The 16,696-nt window shown below is 32.5% G+C and overlaps 1 protein-coding gene across 4 annotated transcripts in view; it reads right to left on the reverse strand.

The window, feature by feature from the left end:
* Positions 1–16,696, reverse strand: part of LOC136027982 (E3 ubiquitin-protein ligase MARCHF5-like) — a 69,059-nt gene that overhangs the window by 27,523 nt on the left and 24,840 nt on the right. For 2 of the 4 annotated variants that reach the window (XM_065705487.1, XM_065705516.1), the window contains exon 2: positions 1,644–1,743. In XM_065705487.1, coding sequence (XP_065561559.1) covers positions 1,644–1,743 — 100 coding nt within the window. Of the gene's footprint in view, positions 1–1,643; positions 1,744–6,567; positions 6,654–11,795; positions 11,942–16,696 lie in introns of those variants that run through there. The other 2 variants (XM_065705506.1, XM_065705497.1) reach the window with 2 other exon arrangements.

Here is a 16,696-nt window from a genome sequence, read left to right on the forward strand (position 1 = left end):
GACCCACTCACCTATCCCAAAACAAATAGACCCAACATATGCCTACAGATGGATGTTTATGAAATCAATATGTGCTCTGATATATGGATGATCAACTCGAGAACATAGGAGCTTATTGTTACCCAATCAAAGGTATCACGTGAATACTCTAGTTTCATTTTCAAAAATAAAACTGTAAAGAAAGTAAACGAGCTTCGTCTGCTATGGATTCAGTTCTTCGTCAATCTCTCTTGAAATAACTACCTTGTTCGGGTGATAAGGTCCTGCGTAAAAAAGCTCGGAGAACCTTTGCTGTAGAAACCTTCTTCCATCCAGCTTGATTATCTCACTTTACAAGTCCTGTATAAGATCCACAGCTGAATATGGATGACAGCAATATGCTGGTACCCTGTTGTTACCACTACTCCAAGAGATCCCAAATCAGGCAAACAGTACAGGTTGCGCCTCTGCATATGACTTGCTCCAGTCTCTAGATGAAAGGTTTAATGTATAGTCAAAGGCTTTTTTTCTACAAGTAAATGATTTTTTCTCCCTCAAACGAACCCTCTCGTGTTGTTCTCCCTTGGTCCAACCGACAAGGCAGACACAAAGGCACACCGTGATTATCCACAAGCTGATATGAAATTAAATACTATCTTTAAATGTCCCTTTCATTATAAGCACACAGTACTATTATGATACATATACTTAGTTGAAATCATTAAAATAGAAAAAAGGGTAAAATATATATAAAAAAAAAACAATTTCAAAAAGCAACTTTTAAAGTTTCTTCTATCCTTTTACCTAAGTATCAAAAATATTTTAAGCAAACGCAAATGATCATTAAGTGAGGAATTGAAGAAAAACATTGAAGAGCAGAACTCTTTTATTAGAGATTCTATTTTATAGAAATTCCCACCATACCTAAACAAAATGTGTTGAGGCTTGCTCTAAATTGAAAACAGGCTGTTCCAAAGTCTAGTTAATTAACTTCAGCGTTTTATAGGTTTTAATGTTGCTAACTATTGGTGAAACCCGAATTTTAAAAAATAGCAAAGAAAGAGTATAAAAATGGATTACAAACAGAAATATCAAAGAATTATGCAACTGTCAAAGCTTTTAATTTCCAAGCAAAAAATGTTTAGATGAGAAAAACATAAATAAGTTATTAAAATAAATTAAAAAGCACAGACAGGTGCTCTTAATTGCATAGAAGAGGTCCCCTCTTCTCTACAATAATAAGTAGAACTTGCAAAAAAGACATGAAGGTTACTTTTAAACAAAATTACCATAGGAAAAAGTACTAAAAAGGAAAGTTAGAAGGGGTCTTCTGCAGGGAAAATCCGTAAAAAGTGCAGCATAATCATCACTACCTATTAATATCAACAGATAAATTCTATCCCCTCTTCTCTACAATAATAAGGGAAACTTGCGAAAAAGACAGGACGGTTACTTCTTAATAATACATTAGGAAAAAGTACTAAAAAGGAAAGTTAAAAGGGGTCTAAAGTTAGAAGGGGTCTGCATAATCATAATTGCCTATTAGTATCAACAGATAAATTCTACCCGCTCTCCTCTACATTATTAAGTAGAACCTGTGCTCCTATTTATCAGGCCTAAATAAAAGTCTCTCTTATCATTTATTTACTCAACAAAAAACTTACCCACTTAGCCGATCCTTTGCAGTTGCAGGGGCTAACAAATACGTCTGGGCATTCATCATCGTCACTTGACTCTAAACAAAACCTACAAGACCTTCGAGCCCTGTAAACAGAAAAAACCAGGTTACAAAATAAAGTAGTTTAAAAAAATTTGGAAAACCTATTTGCCAGTTTTAAATTACAACAATATAAAGGTATTTACATGTTAAATGTAGAACCACTAACATTTTCATCTTTAAATATAGCATGAAACATATAGTAAGTAAGATATTATTTACTTGCCATATTACCTACTAAATTATCTATTTACTATATTACATAATATATATTATACCTATATATACTATACAAACTATCCATGTTATTTCTAAATTATAATTATTCATGAACTATACATATAAATATTCAGGTAGACCCAGTCAAATCTGTGGAGGATTAGACTATAGCATAGAAATAGCAGGAAGAGTACTGTTCTATAAAATTATGTTTTATGCTTCAATGTTCTATTTTTGCAACTTCACACCCTTTTATAAGGCCAATCTACACTAAAAAAAAAACCTTTTAAGGTACGAGGGGGGGGGTAAATCTGTTTGTTTTATATCAGAATGTGAAGCATTTTAAATGTACTGATAATCAAATTGACCTCTGGCCTGGTAATACTTAAATTTTAAAAAAAGTTGTTTTTTTAAGCAGAAAGTAAGGAGCAACTTTATCATTTGTATTTAAAATTCCTTGTGTTTAAGCAGACTTTCGTAAAGAATTGCAGCAAAAAGTCAAACTATAGATTAAAGAGCAAGGGTTGAAGAATGAACAGTCTTCCTCATACTTGGAATACTTTCTGTTTGTTTTAACTTTTAATGTTGCTCATCATCTTTAGTTATTTTTTTTATTTAGTTTCAATATGTTTCTTCAAATCATACCAGGGGATCCCTTGTTGTCCCCCAATGGAAATTTTCCAACGGAAATTCCCCCGGAAACTTTTCTCTCCAGAGAAAATCCCCCCTCCGATCCAAAAAACAAATCGTATATTTCCCTATAACAAAGACGATGCTATTTGTAAAGAGTGGGCGAATTTAATAACTTTTAGCCCATTCCGCAGGATTTATGGGGTCAGGTCATCTCCAAAGGCATAGTTACTGGACCTTTCTACTATGCTAAATCAAATAGCTTTCGCAAAATTTTGATCAGATATCTTTGGGGAAAAAGTGGCGTCGGAGGATGGCGAATCTTTTTGGTTGCTTAAAAAGACGCTAGAACTTTCGATTTCTGTTCAAATGAGTCCTCTCCTGATCTTAGGGGATACCTAGAAAAAGTAAAACAGCCAACAAATAAACATATATCCATGATAACTCTTCTGGCAAAAAGAAAATATAATTCTGTATTATTGTAGGTACGAGATTTAAACCTCAACAGTAGAATTATCTGATATGTCAAATTCAAGGTTGTGATATTCATTGAATTCCCTTTACTTTTTAGGGTGATTTCCCCCCTCCCTCCTCAAAAAGACACAAATAAAAGACGTTAGAGTGGATGGGTAACATTAAACTTAATGAATCTTGTATATTTGAGATCAATATTAAAAGCCTGTTCTTTTGATGTATCTATTGTTACCAAGACTGTTTTTTATAGTTTTGGTTAATAAAGGTTGCTCACAGCTTGTTGCCACAAACCATTCGATGCTTAAACCAATACAGTATTAATTGCAAGGGGAAGGATAAATTCATCTGCCAAAATTACTAATTTTAAGGGTATTTCACCCACACATCAAGCCCTGGTTTTGAAATTTGAACCAAAGCCCTGGTTTTGAAATTTGAACCAATCTTTAATTGTAATGGTTGATATGCTACAACTTGAGTCATTTGCACTATGTACTGAATTGTGCTTGTCAGTAAGATAAGGTGGTAAGGACGTTTTGTAGAAATCAGGAGTTCTAGTGTTCTTTTAAGTTAGAAAAGGAATGCAGGGCAACTAGCCTCCTTTCCCTCTCTTCTTACCCATTTTCTTTTCCAGAAACATTTAACTGAAATATTTAGATTACTTTTTTTCTAAAGAAAATTGAAAGATGCAATACCTCAGCCGCTAGGGAAGACAAGGGTCAGCACTCCTCTTACATTGGACAATTTCAGACTTTTGAGTCTCTTCTTTTGCTTGACAATTAATTTAGAATGTCCCAAATATAAAACTAAACTCTGACAATCTTTTCAAATACAGAAAAAACGTGTTCCTTACTGTGAACAGCACCTAGCAAAAAATAATTTCAGCAGTGGGATCATCAATGGGTGTATAGCCAATATCATGTAGTGTGTTGTAATCCAGATGGCAAACAAATGAGAGGTTGGAAGTGCTGATAATTATTATCTTGGAACATATAATTCTAACACCTAGTATGCTGGTTATCTGTTTATAGTGTAGATACAAAAAAATTCTAGTTCAAAATATCAATATAAATGCTGAAAAGAGACCAATCATCTGCTGATCCTAACCATGTAGATCTGAAAAGTTTTTTTTTGTCTTTTAAGCATGGTATTTTTATTAGTGAGAAAGTTGGAAATTTTTGGTTGGAATAGCAAGCAAAAAGGAAAGTGCAGTACAGACGTTTTTGAGCAAGTGATATTAAAAGCCACTACTACCCTTCAGTATTGAGACAAAGAGCATGATTACTGCTGGCTTTGTCTTGAATATATTGGCAAGAAGAAGTTGCTCCATGAAGTCCATGCCTCCATTGCTTGTTACAGAAAGAAAGTGAGCACAGAGAACCACACCAAGCAATTTAAAGGTTTAATTTTTCAGCACTCCCAACCTCTCATATAAAGTATTGTTGTAGCTGAGCATGGGTCACTTCAAGAAAAACTCTTCTTTTGTTTGTCAAGCTAAGTCAATAAAAGAAAATATTACAAGAATTCAACACTTGACCCAAAAGAAAGAGGAAATGGTTCTATCTCTACAGAATGCAACTGACTGTAGTTTAAAGACTTTGGTTTACTTGTTGGAGGAGACTGCCTGTTGCGCTTTAACATTGTAAATAGGCAAGGTTGCATCTTAGTGCTGAGCTCCAGTAAGCCAGAAGTTCCCAGTAAGAGAGATATAGTCTGCCTCTGTATCTTTTGGAAACCACAAAGTTTAAACCATGTCAATTGACCAAGCAGCAGTTTTCTCTAAGGTATGGCAGATTACTGCTTTCATATTTTTGGCTAGCATGCTGATTAATTTTGAAAAAGCCTATCAATATTAATTTCTAACAAAACCTTACAGACAGTAGTGCACTTTAGGGGGATCATTGGCCCCCCAGAAACTTCAAAATATTTTGGAAAAAGATTTATTATCTCATTAGCAATAGTCCTCTTGATTTCTTGCAGCATATTTTGATAATTTATTTGAAATATGTCACAGCAATAATAATTATCCCCCTTTCACATCTTTTTTCACTTTTACAGATCTACTATAATTCTTTGCTTTTCAGATAAATCTCAATTTATAAAGGTTTAAAAGATTTTGGAAAAATTTATCTTTAATTTGAGTAGAAATTCTATCTTTGCAAATAAACAAGAAAAGACATAATATTTCAACAAGACAGCAGAAAAAAATTACTGTAATAACAATAAATCTTATTAGTGAAGCCAAAATAATATTTTGGCTTCACATCTGGATGGCAAAATATTCTTATTAGTAAAAAGAAAAACAGAAAATATTTCATGGTTCACCATTTCTACAAATATGACAATTATGTTACTCATAATTGTATATTACTCATAATATTTTATATAGTCATATATGAAATATGAAAATTATACTACTTATTTTACCAGATTAAATAAAACATGGTAGCTTTTCTGACAATATGCCATACACTCCTGCGATGGTTTATTTATAGTCCAAGGATATGTAATAACTAAGAGAATACACTAAAGCAATTATATAATTACTTTATAATTTGCAGTCTATTTCTTCTGATCCAATTATTATGTTTCATCTCATTATTATACATCATTTAAAACCATTTCAAATAAAATTTTAATGTAATATGAAAATCACTCATAGACAGAACTAACATTGATCATGTTGAGACTGCAAAAAAACTATGATGCATCATATGATTTAACTAACAGAGAGATAGGAAAAGGTCTAGAATCAGGCCTCTTCAGAAGGAGGCATTTAGAACAAAAAAAAAGACACATATTTAGATTACTAACTAAATGCTTATTTTTATGGTTTGGTTTGCATTTTAACAATTCCTCTTCAGGTTACCCTATTTAATGATCTCATATAGCCTTAGGCTATATAGATAAATATAGCATAAATTATTGTTGAAAATTGATTAAACCGATTAAAATGAGAAAAAAAGGAGAAAATATGATCCATTGATACTTGGTGCACATTATAAAGAATGAATTCAATCAATGTTTTAGTTAGGATTTATTTATATAGCCTAGGGCTAGGGTAATGGTACCAATTATTTGACAGTAAAAAAAAGCACTTTTTCTGCACTGGAAGGTTTAAGTTAAAGACCTTTGGTTTGAAAAGGGTTTCAGTAAGTAGGAAAAACATCTATTAATCTAACAGCTTGATTAGAAGTTTTAAGTTTTATCAGAAAAGGGTACAAACTCCGGGTTTCTGAAATTAGAGTGTTTTCACCAACAAATTTGACAGAACAAAAAAAGCTACCTGTCTTCAATGTAAGTTGGAACCCTTTTGACACCTGTTGAAATACTTAGGGAACACTTATGGGTGGATCCTGGTGCATTTGACATGCCTATTCTTTTTACTTTATTTCTTTACGTCTCTTCAACTTCTTTAATGTTGTAAATGTAAAAAACACTATTCAGACAGTAGAAGCAGAAAACTGAAAAAATTGCCTCAAGTACAAGGAAAAAATTGGATAATCATATGTAGTGTAATCATGTGATATAGGTCTCTCAATAAGTGCTACCTGGAATGGTTCATTTCCTCTCAGCTTTAATGGTCCAGCAAAGATTTCTTTGTTGCTCACAATGAAAGTGTTTTTGGAACTAAACCCTAAGAAAAAGAAAACAATAACAGAAGACTAAGGTAAAATATTATTTTGCCAAAATTTCAATGGGTAATGGACCTTTCAAGTAGACACATTTCTAAAACTTAGAAATCAGAAGAGGGTTGGCATAGAAGCTTGGCAATACCTTCTCAGAAAATTTTTTGTCCAGGATTCATTACTGAAAGTTTCATTTTCCTAATCTAGCCTCTTTCACCAATAGCAAAAAGAAGCTAAACTAGAATTTTACCTATTTTAGCTAGGATGAAAGTTGATACACTACTTTGTACCTTTTCTTTTGCTTTGTCATATTTCAATAATCATTTCTAGGACAAACTCCATTTTAAGCTGATAATGGGGCCTCAAAAGCTAAATAGTCAAAAGGGAACAAAAGTTGAAAAAAACTGTTTCTGAAAAAGAATCAGGCTTGTGAGAAAGAAATTTTTATTTGTAGGGTAAAGGTGCCAATGATTTGTCAGTGCAATTTGGGAACCACTGTCAAAATTTTCCTTCAAAACAAAACAACTCTACTTTGAGTGTCATTACTTGAAGCCATCATTGTAATTCAACAATGTAGACAAATGTAGAAACTATATCCAATACACCCAGAAAAGTATCTTGTAGTAACCTTGTTAAAATTTTTGACAAACAGCAATAATTGCTGTCAAATTATAGGTGACTGTAGAAATTTCAGTGAACACGTAAAACAGATTAGAAATAATTACTGTTGAAATAACAGGGTCTGCTGATGAAAACAAAGTTGTTAAATTTTCTCTGATGAAAGATAGTTGTCAAGAAAGCACCCTAAACAGGTGTTTTCTCAATAAAAAGAGATTTTGATGATCATTATTTCCAAATATATTCAGAAATAAACATTTTAAAAAAGCTTTTTTTTTCTTTAGAATTGCAGTTTTACTTTCAGATAGATAGATTTTTTTTCAACATATTAGGGCCTTCCACCATACTCATATTTTAAAAAATAACTTGGTTGATTACTACCTCCCAATTTGTTTATTACTGAGTATCTTTGAAGCAGGCCCTCTCTTATTAAATTTTCTTGTATGTTTTATTTCAAATACAACCTCAAACTCAAGGAACCTTATTGGGTACACTCTTATATCTAGTAATGATTAATGAAATTGGTAAGGAATTCCCAAAAAGATGTTAATATATAGACTTCATGGTGATCCTTGAAGTATGTTATAGAAACATTAAAAGTACCTGCCTCAATATCCTAACTCATATTTGGATGAAGCTAAGAATTTACATATAAAAGTAAATTCCATTAAGTTGAATACAGCCAAATGATGAGATACTACTGATGAATACTATGAATATAAATGATGAATACTACTGAACATTCTTGAAATCCACTTCTCATTTTCCTTGATCAAATTCCATCCAAAAGGGTAGCAAAACTTGTTAAGCTTCCTGGTGTCACAATTTTTAATAATCTTAAGCAAGAACTGCATATTTCAAGGATTCAAGACAAAGGATAGTCAAAACAAAAATTATTAAAATCAATTAAAATAACAAATAATACTTTGAAATGGCCAAATGTTGACAAAATTTTCACTATCAAAAATGAAGACATCTTTGATTTTCAGTGTAAAGCTGACAGGAAGTGGATTATTCCAATATAATTTGGAGAGGTATATATGCAATATTGTGGAAAAAAGAAGTCATGTGACATATGTCCTACAATTGCACTCCACAGGTCATATTAATTCTATTTTGTTCCTATACTTGAAACCATCTTATACTTTAACATGTTAAGCAGAGTTGAAGAGAAAGAATGTAATAAGAATAGGCAAGTCAAATGCACCAGCAAAGCAAATGTCCTTTTGAGAGGGTTTTTTTTTTCAATTTCTGAAAATGTGTTTTCTAAATAATATTATACTATTAAGACTAAAGAAAATAATAAGTACAATTCTTGCAAATGACAAATACTGAAAATATCATTTCTCAATACCCAGTTTCTTAGAAACAAGTTTTTAAACTTTTGGTTACTACAGGCTATTTTGGACCCTTAAGGATTTAAAATGTAAAAGAAGGGATTATTAAATTATGACAGAGCATAAAAAAGGCATCTTGTGATAAATTCACCTTTCACTTAGCTAATTTATGTTGCAAACTGCAAATCCACAATATTCCTTAATAAATGTCTATAATTGGGCCTTTTCAGAAGGAGACATTCTTCCACAGAAACAAATAGGTTTCTTGTTCCTAATTTTATGCTTGTTCTCATGGCTTGGTTTGCATTTTTTTTTTTTATTATTATTTATCCCCAGTCCTCCTCTATTGGTCTCATAAAGGGTAAAGGCACCAACATTCAACAATGCAATTTTGAAACTATTGTCAAAATTTTCCTTCAAAACCGGATAACTCTGCTTAGTAGTGACTTGAAATATAATCTCTTGAAGTTGTCATTATATTTTGACAATGCAAAATGTGGACACTATATCCAATACACCCAGATAAAAAAAAATATTCAATTCTATCAATTTCTAGTTTCCAAAACAAAATGAGCTATTGATAATTTTTTAGCTATGTAATGTTCAAACTATCATTACTTGGTTATTAAATAAAAAACAATTCTTTTCAACTGAATATAAGGAGCAACATTAAAACTTAAAACAACAAGAAATTACACTATCTATAAAAGGGGCTGATCCCTGCCAAATGCCCCACTCTTTATGGGAAAGTTTGACCATTTCTCACAACTCTGCTTTTTCAAACAATAAAAAACTTTATACTAAAGAGCAAGGCATTGAGGAGTGTACAATCCTTTCATATATGGAGCATTTTCTGTTTGTTTCGAGTTTTAGTGTTGCTCCTTACTTTCAGTTGAAAAAAACTTGCTTTTTTATTTAATTTCTGAACGTTTTTGATTTAATACATGTTTTGATTTTGACTCTGGTTTTGAATAATTAAAACAAAATTTCCATATTATTTTTTTAATAAATGGCTTTCTCTTATTTTTAATTGAATAATTTTCAGAAAAACAGGGGTGGGAGAGGAGGCCTAGTTGCCCTCCAATCTTTTGGCAACTAGAACTTTCAATTTTTTTATGAATGTTTTTATTAGTAATTAATATATGTAACTTACAAAATAACTTAACTTATGTAACATTAACTTATGTAACAAACTTCTATATTTGTATATTTTCATTATGTATTTGAGGAGGTTTGCCCTCTTGTTAATACCTTGCTGTTTACACTAAAGCTTAAATTTTCTCCCAATTCTTTAAGAATGACCCCTGAATCACAAAGGCCATAGAACAAACAGTTGAAACTACTAAAAATAATTCAGAGTAAAGAACAGGGTATTTAGGAGGAGGTGAACCCCTCATATGTATAATAATTTATCTTTGTTTTAAGTTGTAATGTTGCTCCTTACTTTCAGTTGAAAAAACTTATTCATATTTATTTCTTCATTATTTTTTGTTTTAAATAATGCTAGAAAATCCTGTGCCCCCTTCACGGACCATTAGTATATGTAAACACTGGTCAAAATTGGCCTCTAGTATAAGATTGATTTCTTTTGAGAATATCTTGTAATATCCTTTTTGACAGACACCAACTTTCAAACTATAGGTGACTCAGTCAATATTTCAATGAACATGTAAAACAGATGAGAGACAATTGGTGTCAAAATTCAAGGGTCCTCTTATCAAAACATAGTTGTCAAACCTATGAGTACTTTCTCAACAGCAAGATATTTTGATGACATTTGTAATATTTCACATGAAAAAAAAATATGCCAGATTTTTCTATCATCTAAGGAACCTCTGATTGGCCTCATATTATGTTCATATTTTTAAGCATTTGACTTGGTTTACCAAACCACTAATTTATCCATTACTGAATAAATTTGAAGTAGCCTCTCTCAAGGTAAATTTTATAATGTTGTTTTTTTTTTCAAATTGATCCCAAGATGTAAAATACAAAATATTCCCTCAGAACCCCTCCCTAATTAGCATGGAATTCTTTAAGGAACCTAGTTAGGAACACTCTTGTATGTATTGTTGATTAATGAAATTGGTAAGATTCCTTCAAAGGTGTTAATATTTAGATGACCTACTGATCCTTGAAGTATGTCATAGAACTATCAAAAATGACCCCATCAAAATCCTACCCATGTTTTTGACATAGTTAAGAGTTTATACATAAAAGTAAATTCCTCTTACTCAAATATGATGACAGTATTCCTCTTAGAATTTTTGAAATCCACTCCTATTTTCTTATACCATATCCTACCCAAAATACTAATTAAACACATTAAACTCTGTGGTGCCACAAGCTTCTGATAATCTTATGCAGGATATGCATGCTTCAAGAATTCAGGACTTTCTGCACAAAGGATAGTCAAAACTAAACATTTTTAGAGTGGATTCAAATGGTAGATTAACTTCAAAATATCCAAAGGTTTTGTCTAAATTTAGGAAAGGTATTTTCAGAGCCTCATAATTTGGGATACAGCAAAAAATGGTGAAGCTGAAAACAGTTTAGTTGTAGGCTAGGCTACTTTATTTAAGCAAAAGACAAATAAACAACAATTCACTTTTATAACACACAGGCTAGGTTTTAAAGGTAATCAAAGTTCACTACCTAGACAAAGTAGAAGTTCAATAGACAAAGTAAAAGCCACTTGAAAATAACTTCCCAGGACATAAGCTACTTTAGTCAATAGAGCACTACCTCAAAATGTCTCATTTTCCTAGTCTAGCCCCTTTACAAGATAGCAAAAAGAAACTAAAGAAAACTTTCACCCTGAATTATGTTGAAAGCTATAAATTTGTCAGAAATCCATTAGGCTAGCCTATTAGGGCCATAAGACAGGGATTACATTACTAGAAGAGCAACCATGATATTTGGAAAATACATAAAACAGAAAACATAATGGTACCAATTTCGTTATATTGGTATATTTTCCATAGAAAAATACAACAAATTGGGTATTTTCCAAACAGGCTTTTATTCTGTTTTTCAACTGTTGTATAGAATAGGCATTTTCCAATAATCCTTTTTTTCATTCCTAAATTGGAAGGCAATAAGATCTATACGTTTATTTAAATCCCAAATAAAATACAAAATTAAACTCAGAACACTATTTATTTTCAGAACTTTAACTAAAAGATTCTCTCTTACCGCGCCATTTAAAATTCAAAACCCATTCTCCTTCTTTTATTGCAGCAAAACGCGGCCAGACCAGCCCTTTTCCTTTTGACTCAACCATGGCTCCCATTGCTAAGATTTCGCACAAAATCCTGCGACATACGACACAAAACCATCGGTTTTCTTGCAATGTCGGATATGTTGAATAATTTCAACTCATACAACAAATTGCATGGGTTGTTCTGATTAAAAAAAAATCGTAAACAAAGTCACAGAGCTGATTGAAAAGCTAATTCTGGCTGTTAGGTGCCAGACCATATTATGTTCCAATTATCACGATATGATCACAAAGAATCACAAGTTAGAGAACCTGATTAGGATTCTTCTAGAGTTCGTCGAAGCGACGCAGAAGTCTGCGTTTCTTTATGAACCACCATGTAATTCTGTTGTACATCTGTTTGGTCAGGAAAAAAATCGTGTCGGGATGGACGCAGCAGTGGGTGCTTAAGTCACTCTGTGAGGTGAACAGACCTACTGAGTAGGTTCTAGATTTCAAACTTTTCATCTCTAGTTGCGATTAACTTTAACATTTTTTATTTCTTCAAAAGCGAGTTTTGTTTATGGTTAATAAAAAAGAATTTAGTACTCAAATATGAATTAAAAAAAAAATAAAAGCTAAAGTTTTTTCTGAAATTTAATAGCACCATGTAATAGACTCAAGGAAACTAATATAGAGCTCTTTTTAGTTTTTTGTGCTCTTTAATTCTGGTTGTTCCATTGATTTTCTTCATTTATTCAGACCAAAAAAGTAAAAATAAAATCTATATTTTGAATTGCGGAAGTCACCATGAAATATCTTGTGATTTCTTTTAAATATTCTGTTTTTATTATTATACCACTCACAAACATATTATTGAAGCATTTTTGAAGTGACATTACATTAAATAGATTTTATTTAAAGTTGGATATTCTTTAAATATCGGTATTAACTCCAAATAGGGTCTTGTAGAAAAATTCTGGAGCCATATATGATTTTAATGGTAAATATTTAAAACACATGGTTTATAATATCTAGTTGTGTATTTGGGAATAGTCTCACTGACACACTTACAGGCTAACAAAGGCTAGAAACGCACAGACACACCCACACCGGCATGAAAATGATTCACTAACACATTATCATTTGTTAACATTAACAAATGATTAATTGATCGTTGCTAGAAGGTGAGACAAACAGAGGCCAGAGTCTTTAAAAACAAAGCAAAAATTAGCGAGAAATTTTTAAAACATGAGCCGGTCAGGTCAGACAATGTTTTACTCTAATAGGTCAGATGCAATACAGATAAGTAGGAAATAAATATAAAGCCTTTAAAAAGAATAATTCAGAATTTTTTGCTCCAAAGCCAACACTGCTTGCACAGTGCTTGGTTTCCTTTGGGTAGAATCCTTGAAAATCAAGCTAATAATAAGCTGGATAACGTTTAGCCTCAAACCCAATCCTAATTTTTGTTTTGCTTATCCTTGGTTCACCTTGCTTTACTTCTAGCTAAAAACAGACATTTTGAGTGATCCACCAAATTTTATTAATCTTTGGTTGTAAGTTTATGCAACAATACAATTCAAAGGTTCAAAAGATTTTAACGGTTTCAAAAACAATATGTAGCCTAGCCTACGCCTACAATAAGCTAGTATATATTAATAATGACCTTAAGCTGAAAACATATTATATATTTGTTTTTTTTTTCATCAACTGAATTCGAGAACGGCAACAAGACATGACCCTTAAAAGTTACTGAGGCAAACACTTCCAGAATTTTGGAATAAGGATGCCCAAGGATCATACTGGGATTGCCTCTCAGCAACCAAATCCCAAACACAATTATCAGCCAACAATTCTACCAGAAGTACAATATCAGAATTATATTTTAACGTTACCACTTGCCTGGTTTAATCATTTAGTTATGTTTGCCTAAGATCAGCGAAAATTTTTATAAATCAAAGCTTCCACTTTAAATTGGCACCTGAATGAAGGAAACACGTGGAGGACAATGCAAAACTTGGCTAAACACCATCAAATCTGACCTTAAGCCAATCAGTGAACTCTAAAGGTATGGTTGATGATGGGACCCTTCATGGCTTGAAATCGTCACCCAATTAAACCATACCTATGACCTGTGAAATTTGGCATTCTCTCTAATCATGCTACCAGGCAGAGCTACAGAGTATATAAGCAAGTAAACATTACGGTTCTAGACCATTGAAATTGAAATCACCGGGGCTGATCTCCATTTTGTACCCCTTCAGCCAGGAAGGACAGTGACGGGAGAATGGCGTCCAGCCATCCTAAACCTTTGCACACCCTTTCTGGTTACCTTTCCTAGATTTCTCCATTTACTCATTTAGAGCTGGATAATGGATGAGCTTACAGATTCACACTACTGACCCTGTCCCAAACCAAATAACTGGCCGTGCCAGGGACCGAGCCTGTGCATAAGTGTGTGTATTCTGTAGCAGTGTAAGATATAGGTTTATTTCACTAATTTTTTTTCAAAACCATGAAAACTGAAAAATATAAACTTTCAAAAAGTTAGTTGGATCACATTTTCTAGAAATAAACTGCAAAAAAGGTTATAACGCTTAGATCAAGTTTTACGGACAATAGTTACGCAAAGATCATCATATCGGGCAAAAAAAGTTCATTTCTTTGTGAATTTAAAAAAAAAATGTTTTTTAACTGAAAGAAAGGAACGATATTTAAACTTAAAACGAACAGAAATTACTCCGTGTATGAAAGGGGCTGAAACTTCGCGCTAAAGTATGAGTCTTTTCTCTCAACTCTACTTTCTAAAACAGTAAAAAAATTGCGTAAGGAGCGGGGTGTTGAAGGAGGCACAGTCCCTTTCATATACGCAGTAATTTCTGTTCGTTTTAAGTTTTAATATCGCTCCTTACTTTCAGTTTAAAAAACCTGTTTTTTTTATTTAATTTCTGAACGTTTTTGAATTAATGCATGTCTTGATTTTGGCTCTCCGCACATGAATAATTAAAAAGAAATTTGCATATTAATTTATTTTTATTACTAAATGGCTTTCTCATAGTTTAAAAGGAGCGGGGACTAGGCCTAGTTACCCTCCGATTTTTTGGTTATTTAAAAAGGAAAACTAGAACATTTAATTCTTAAGAAGGTTTTTATTAGTAAAAATATACGTAGCTTACGAATTAACTTACGTAACGAACTTCTATATTCGTATGTTTTTGTTACGCATATGAGAATTTCACCCCCTCGTCAATACCTCGCTTTTTACACTAAAGCTTAAATTTTGTCCCAATTCCTTAAGAATGACCCATGAACAACAAAGGCTGTAGAATAAATAGTTGAAATTAATAAAATTACTTTAGCGTAAAGAGAGAGGTATTAGGAGTAGGTGAACCCCTAATATGCGTATTAACTTCTCTTCGTTTTAAGTTTTAACGATACTCCTTACTTTCAGTTGAAAAAACTTTTCTTTATTAATTTTTTCAGACTTCTTAAAAAATCCTAAGAAATCTTGCACCCCTTCATGGGAATTCCTATCCCCCATGACAAATTCCTCCATGGAAAATTATCCCGCATAACCCCCTCTTCCAACCAAAAATCCCCCTGATAGCGTCTGTACACTTCCCAATAATCATTACTATGTGTAAACACTGGTCAAAGTTTGTAACTCGCAGCCCCTCTCACAGGGACTGAGGGGGAGTACGTCATCCCCAAAGACATAGTTATTAAGTTTTTCCACTATTTTAAATAAAATGGCTATCTCAGAATTTTGATCCTGTGACTTTGAGAAAAAATGATCGTGGGAGGGGGGCACAGGTGCCCTCCAATTTTTTGGTCACTTAATAACGGCACTGAAACTGTTAATTTCCGTTAGAATGACCCCTAATACGGCATTCTAAAACCACTGGGTTAGTACGATCACCCATGGGAAAAAACAACCACAAAAAACAAACAAATAGACACGCATTCGTGATTTATCTTGTGGCAAAAAATGCAAAATTCCACCCTTGTGTAGATAGGAGCTTGAAACTTTTACTGTAGGGTTCTCTGATACGCTGAATGTGATGGTATGATTTTCATTAAAATTTCGTTGCTTTTAAGGGTTTTTTCCCCCTATTAACTAAAATCAGACAAATTTTCTTGAACTCGTAACTTTTGATGGGTAAGTTTAAACTTAGTGAAACTTATTTATTTAAAATCAGCATTAAAACACAATTCTTTTGATGTAACAATTGTTATAAAAACTCCTTTTTTATAGTTTTGTTCATTATTGAGCCAGATCGCTCCTTACTACATTTTGCTACCACAGACTGTTTGATAGAAAAGCTGATTGAAGCAAATAATAAAGGGAAATTTGAACTTTTTATTGAGGGTGGACAATAAAGCTTTAAGTAAACTGGGGCTAAGGACAAGTTTATGTATTTTTTTGCTTTCCCTAAAGGTGACTTGATTTCTTTAATGAGTATACAATAGTAACGAGAACGCCAGAAATCGTACCAAAAATAACGAACAACTTTTAACAATGTCTAACGTAAGTAGAGGTCAATTAATAGAACTATGTGAAAAAATTACTATATTTTTTATTTGTTCTCTGAATGCTTCATCAATAGTTTTATGCCGGGAAAACAAGCATAAAACACGAGTACTTTAGTTGTGATAAAAACACAACTAAATTCAAAGATAAAATAGACCTACGTTGCTGGGGCAACGTGAAGTGTTGCCGCAACCTTCGTCCGGTTTCGCAAACTACAGTGTTGCGAGGGCAACCCTTTAGTTTTGTTTCTTCGCTACCGATCATTAATCACAAGACCAAATGCTACTCCTCAGCGTTGAAAAAACAACAACTACAAAATGATATCGAAAGAAGGGACTAAATTGACTTTGCAGCCAAATGAGC

This window comes from Artemia franciscana, chromosome 1 (assembly GCF_032884065.1).
Source record: "Artemia franciscana chromosome 1, ASM3288406v1, whole genome shotgun sequence".
NCBI classification, from domain to species: Eukaryota; Metazoa; Arthropoda; class Branchiopoda; order Anostraca; family Artemiidae; genus Artemia; species Artemia franciscana.